The sequence below is a fragment of the Triticum dicoccoides genome, chromosome 6A, assembly GCF_002162155.2.
Source record: "Triticum dicoccoides isolate Atlit2015 ecotype Zavitan chromosome 6A, WEW_v2.0, whole genome shotgun sequence".
Taxonomy (NCBI): domain Eukaryota; kingdom Viridiplantae; phylum Streptophyta; class Magnoliopsida; order Poales; family Poaceae; genus Triticum; species Triticum dicoccoides.
Window position 1 is genome coordinate 457,375,172 of NC_041390.1, and position 6,203 is coordinate 457,381,374.

The following is a 6,203-nucleotide window of genomic DNA, read 5'->3' on the forward strand; positions in this document are numbered from 1 at the left end:
TCTTCTACGAGTCGCTCGACCGCATCCTCTCCTCCTCGGCCTCCTCCACCTCCGCCTCCGCCTCGGACGACGACGGCGCCGACCTCCCGCGCCGCAGCCGCCGCTACGATGCCGCCGCGCTCGACCTCTGGACCTCCCAGCCGGCGCCCATCCAGGAGCGCCGCCACCGCCTGCTCCAGCTGATGGGGCTCGCGGGGGACCCTTCCCTCGCGCGATTCGAGATGGGCCGATCCGCCTCCTGCGACGACGTGGGGCCGCGGCCGGCTTCTCCCGTCTCGCGGTCCAGATCGGGCGGGGCCTCCACGGCGAAGCCTCCGGTTGGAGGCGGCCGTTTGCGCCCCACCTCGCCCGACGCATCAGATGCCAGTGCCACGCTGGAGGCGGTCGAGGAGGACCCAAGCTGCTTGATCAGAAACCTCGACGACGGCAGCGAGTTCGTGGTGAGGGAGGAGTTCGGGCTCCGCGAGGTTGGTACCGGCCGCCAGCTTACTGTGGAGGAGTTCGAGCTATTCATCGGCCGCTCCCCCATCGTCCAGGAGCTCATGCGCCGCCAAAGCGTCACCAACTCCAACCCAAACTCCAATTCCCAAAGTGGCGCCTCAACCCCCATGGAGAGGTCCAGCTCCGGCTCCAGCAATGGCGGGGCGCGTTCTAGGCGGCGCAGCAGCTGGCTCCACACCATCCGCAGTGCGGCTGGCTCCATGGTCACCTATTCACGTGACCGCCGCGGCGACGACAAGGACACGTCCTCAGAGAAGGGTGGCCGCCACTCCAGCTCGGCTACGGAAGACAGCCAGGATGGTGTTGCACGCCATGGTCCAGACCGTGTCAAGGTGCGCCACAACGGCAAGTCATACAAGGAGCTCACTGGCCTGTTCATGAACCAGCAGATACATGGGCACAAAGGGTCCATCTGGAGCATCAAGTTTAGTCCTGATGGGCGATACCTTGCAACTGCTGGAGAGGATTGCGTGATCCATATTTGGGAGGTGTTGCACTCCGGAATGATGAAGGAGGAGAGGGAGGTGGAAGATAATGGGACCTGCAATCCTTTCGCTGCCATGGTATGTGATGAGTCACCGGAGCCAATGTTAGCATCGGTGGCTACAGAGGGCAGCCATTGGGAGAAGAGGCTGCCGGCAAAGGATCTGCACAGTCGGAGATCTGGGGGCTCAGACCAGTTGATGGTGCCAGAGCATGTGTTTGCACTGTCTGAGAAGCCTGTTATAACCTTCGCAGGGCATTTAAAGGATGTGCTTGATCTCTGCTGGTCCAAATCTCAGGTAAAGCTAACACGTTGTAGTCTTGCTTCAATTCCAATGTCCGAATACTAGTTTTGAGTGTAATCTTAAGATGCAGAATGTTCTTTGAGTAGAATGAAGTTCAGAATGGACAATAGTCCCAGTGATTAGATAATAACTACTCCCTCTCTAGTGATCTAAAAAGTCTAGTATTTCTTTACGGAGGGAGTACATTTCTGTATATAGAAATGGAAAACCAGACATAGTTATCAGACTAGGGACACCACGTCGTCTTACCTTGTCAAGTTGGCATCCTGATCTGGCGTAAATTGCTGGTATTAGAAATGTAAATCTAGCTGGTTCAGGATTAGGCAATCTGATGCTGAAGCAAAAGACTTATGAACTAGGACTTTTGAGAGAGGTAGGGACTGTGGCCACCCCGGGGGCTAGGTAGAAGAACTGTTCTTCTACTTTCTTTCTTGAACAGAGGTGTACGAGAGTCCAATTGTATAGGACGACTTAATTGATCCACAAGATGGATGTGAGATTTGAACTCTCTATCTTGTCCCTAACTTGGTGCTGGGTCATGTACTACACATACATAACAAATACACATTAATCTGTTGGATTATTTGAAAATAATTATGTCCAGAGCCTAGCTGGAAGACTACATCATATAAATTTAACAAGGTTTGATGAAAAGTATAAGCAGTTGCAAACCTTGTCTCGTCAGTTTTGCAATGTCGGTTTGCTGTTAGCATTATTTCTTGCTCATTTATCACATTAAGGCTTAATCCATGTAAACCCTTGAGCTCTAGCAAATTGCATTATTTATTATGTATCTATTGTTCTAATTGGTTCCATTTATTGAAGCACTTTGTTTTACTCCATGTCAAATTTATAAGTGGATTGGCTAGGGCCAGGACACTGGGATGAGAGACATGTAAATTTTGCACTGTTTGCTTGGATAGAGAGTGAGAGGAGAGTTGTCAAACCTTCATCAGTGACACAAGCTCAGATTCCGAAAAACTATTATGAGCTGTTTTAAGCTGTGAACAGGGGTGGCGCCAGCATAGGTGTAACTGTGTGCAGTTGCATATTACTTCGGCCATTCTGAATTTCTGACCACGACACACGGATACGCGCACTCACACACAAAAGAAGAGAAAAGGATAAATGACGATTTTCTCGGAAATATTATTTAAGTACCTCTGGTTAATATCATCCGCCACCTAATCAGGTTTCTTGGTCATTTATACTTCCTTCACATCTCTAAATTTACATTTATAGCGCAAATTGTATATGGTGTGCAATTTTAATTGAACTTCAGTTTGCAGTGTGTTATAGTTTAGTACTAATTAGGACGTTGGCCATCTTGTCCAAAAAATATTCGCGACCACACCTGCACCCGTTTGCACACCTGAGTGTGTGGAAACACGCACACAGAGAAGAGAAAATTGATAAAAATAATATTTCTTGGCAATACCGTTAAAGTACCGCCGGTTAATTACTCCATCACTTGTCTACTTAACTCAGGTTTCCTGACTATGTATACTTCCTTGGCATATCTAAATTTGTGTTTAGTGCCAACTCAGCATGGTGTATAATTTCAATTGAACTTCAGCTTGCAGTGCGTTATACAGTATAGTACTAACTAGGACATTGGCCATCTCGCCCAAAAAAATTACTCGCTAGCTGAATGTTGACTTCAGTTTGTTACCATGCTGTCCATATCATTGTAAATTCAGTTCGCTAGCCCAAGGAGCCGTCCATGGTACAGAACCTTAACATGTATTTTCAGGTTTCTACGCAAGAAACTCTAGGAATCTCTTCCGAGTACTGTAATAAATAAATAAATATGCGAAGGACATTCTGCTTCTGAATATATTGCATCATAGAGATCCTTCAATATGCACTTGGGTTTACTTTGGTCCCAAAAGTTCAAACTAGGTTTATATGCCCTTAAATTTGTAGCCATGTGACAAAAGGCACATTCAACAATTTATTGGGGGAATTAGCTGCATGAAAGACGAACACCGAATTTGCAAATTAACCGATTCCATCTACAATGTTGACTTATTATTGAAGTTAATGCATTTCAAGCTAATTTTAAAATCAGGGACCTCTGATATAATCACCTATCCAAACGATAATTGTAGGAATGTAGCAGCACACTTTGTTATGGTTTATTTTTGTTACCAGTTATTCCAGTCCCTGAGCTTCCTTTTGTAACTGATGTGCAGTACTTGCTTTCATCATCAATGGATAAAACTGTACGGTTGTGGCACATGTCAAGCACTTACTGTTTGAAAGCCTTCTCCCACAGTGACTATGGTAAGAACTAAGAACTATGCTTTCAGAAGATTTCTCTGCATGGGCGCTTAAACGCACTGATAGCACTGTCCTGAAATTTTTCATATCATTTCTTGATTCAGTGACTTGCATCCAGTTCAACCCTGTTGATGATAGATACTTCATTAGTGGTTCTCTGGATGAGAAGGTTCGAATCTGGAGTATACCGAAACGTGAAATTGTTGATTGGGTTGATCTACATGAAATGATTACTGCCGCATGTTATTCCCCCGATGGACAGGTTTGACTTATTTCATAGTTCTAAATTGGTCAACAGGGTTTATTGGCTTATTGCATGTTCATCCTAACATGTTTTTATATTTTCTGCAGAGTGCACTCATTGGCTCCCACAAGGGCAATTGCCACGTGTATGACACGTCTGGTATATATCTATCCCTCTCTAGTTGCATTGTTTTACTGCTGTGACCCCTTTTTTTCTGAGGACTCGGCTAGTGCTGTTATCTAAAGATTGCATTTGCTGTTGTTATCCAGTTGTGCAAACTGAAGTTTATATGTTTTACATGCCTAACATTTTTATATTATGTGACTAGATAATATGCTTTCTTACAAGAAACAAATTGACCTGCAACTCAAGAAAAAGAGATCCAGTCAGAAGAAAATCACAGGATTCCAGGTACTTATCTCACGCACCTGGCATACTTGAGATATTTGTCCTGTCCCATTATGTACTGACACTGAATGATAGTTCCTCTATAGTTTATCCCAGGAAGTTCGTCAAAGGTCATTGTCACATCTGCGGACTCAAGAATCCGAGTTGTTGATGGCTTCGAACTACTTCACAAGTTTAAAGGTAGGTAATACTGAGCTTGGTAATGTCCACATTGGTGCATATCATATTGATTCAGCTTCCTGTGACAATTGGTTTGGTCCAATAGCACCGCATCCACCCCCCCATCCCCTGCGTGCTGTTGATGAGCCTGACTTCCACACCATCTTTCCCTTTACAACACCCGCTATCTGTTTCAACTTTCAAGAAAATGAACCTTTTTCTATTCTGCCAGTTGATTACTATTATCGTTTTTCAGGGTTTCAGAACACCAGCAGCCAAATCTCAGCTTGTTCAGCTGCAAACGGGAGGTACATTATTTCTGCGAGTGAGGATTCACGTGTATATATCTGGAGATACAGTGATGATTCCAAACCAAGCAGAAAGAAGAGCATTGTTCCTGTCACAAATACCCATGAGAACTTCCGCTGCGAGAGAGTAACAGTTGCTGTTGCTTGGCCTTGTGCCAGCGCCAGAATGACTAATAAAGCTAACTCCAGGAAGCAAGATAACCTGGACTGTGTGGCTGGTAATGGTCATGTACTTGGATCCGAACCTGCTAAAGAGGATGAGATTCCTGCTGTTCAGGACCAGAGCAACAATTTATGTAACAATGGCGCGACTTGGCCCGAAGAGTTGATGACAAAAACAAAACAAAGCCCCAAGTCTAATACAACCCATCCCGGTGATGTAGATCAAGCTCCAAGTCCGCCGGCCTGGGGCTTAGTGATCGTGACAGCAGGCCATGATGGTCAAATCAGAACATATCAGAACTTCGGTTTTCCAAGTATAACGTCGATCTGAGTACCCGTATCGTAGACATTGCATTGCAGGACTGTAGTTTTGTGTACATAGATGGAGATAACGGGTGAGTTGCACAGCATTGAAGGATTGACTGAGGTTGCTCCTCGGTGCGCCTGCTTCAGAGTTTCGGAATCTTCGACTAACATATTGTCAGGGCTCAGCTACTTCGATTCGGTATGACATTCATTTACTCTAAATTGTACATGAAAGTGAAGCCCTAGAGTGACGGCTGTCAGCTGGTTGGAGTGATATCATGCTCCTCTCATCCAGCAGCTTCGACCTTGTAGCAATTGTCTGTTCGCCCTTCCCATTTTTCTCATCTTTATATTATATATTTTTTGTAAGAAAGAAAAATCTCAGTGCTACAGAAATGAGAAAATTAAAAGAGTTACACATAGGGTGACAGAACTCGTTCTGCTGGCTTTCCTTTCCTCTGAATGTAGGTAGAAGTGGAAAAGTATCTTACTGTAGCTTTTAGACCATTCCATGGAAGGCATTTTCTTTTGTTGCTTTATCTGAAGTTATATGAGTCTTGAAATACTTGTTAGTTAATTTCTACCATGTCTTGAGTTCGCAACTGGGTAGTACCTGCACTGCCCGCTCTCAAAATGAGATTACTTGTCAACGACGCATCATCTACTGTGGTCAACATTCAGTTTCAGGAGAAGCGAAATGTCATCAGACGTAACCGCAGGCGCAGGCTACAGAGCAAATTTTAGACCAACTCCACCGCACGTCCGTTTTGTCCGGAATTTGTCCGTTTAGGGTGGCAATGAGGACAGAAACGGACATGCGTGTCCGGCTTGCGTTCGAGGCGCCCATCACGACAGAACGACCCAAAACGTCCGCCCCCTCCCTCCCCCACCCGCTCGTTGCTACACCTCGCCGCCTGCATGCCGCCGCGCGCGCCTTAGCGCGTCGCCGCGCCTCGTCGCCCGCGTGCCCCCGCCTGCCTGCAGCAGCATTGGTCGCCGCCCGCTCGCCCTCGCCCCCGCCTCCGTCGCGCCGCGCTCGCTTGG

At 46.3% G+C, this 6,203-nt stretch overlaps 1 protein-coding gene across 1 annotated transcript; it reads left to right on the forward strand.

The window, feature by feature from the left end:
• Positions 1-2: 2 nt before the first annotated feature.
• Positions 3-5,704, forward strand: LOC119315907 (WD repeat-containing protein 44-like; the record flags this gene model as incomplete). Its single annotated transcript, XM_037590349.1, has 7 exons — positions 3-1,283; positions 3,485-3,575; positions 3,677-3,834; positions 3,924-3,975; positions 4,145-4,227; positions 4,311-4,404; positions 4,640-5,704. Coding segments are annotated over 7 exons (2,304 nt in total), but the record flags the coding sequence as incomplete, so codon positions are not given.
• Positions 5,705-6,203: the final 499 nt, after the last annotated feature.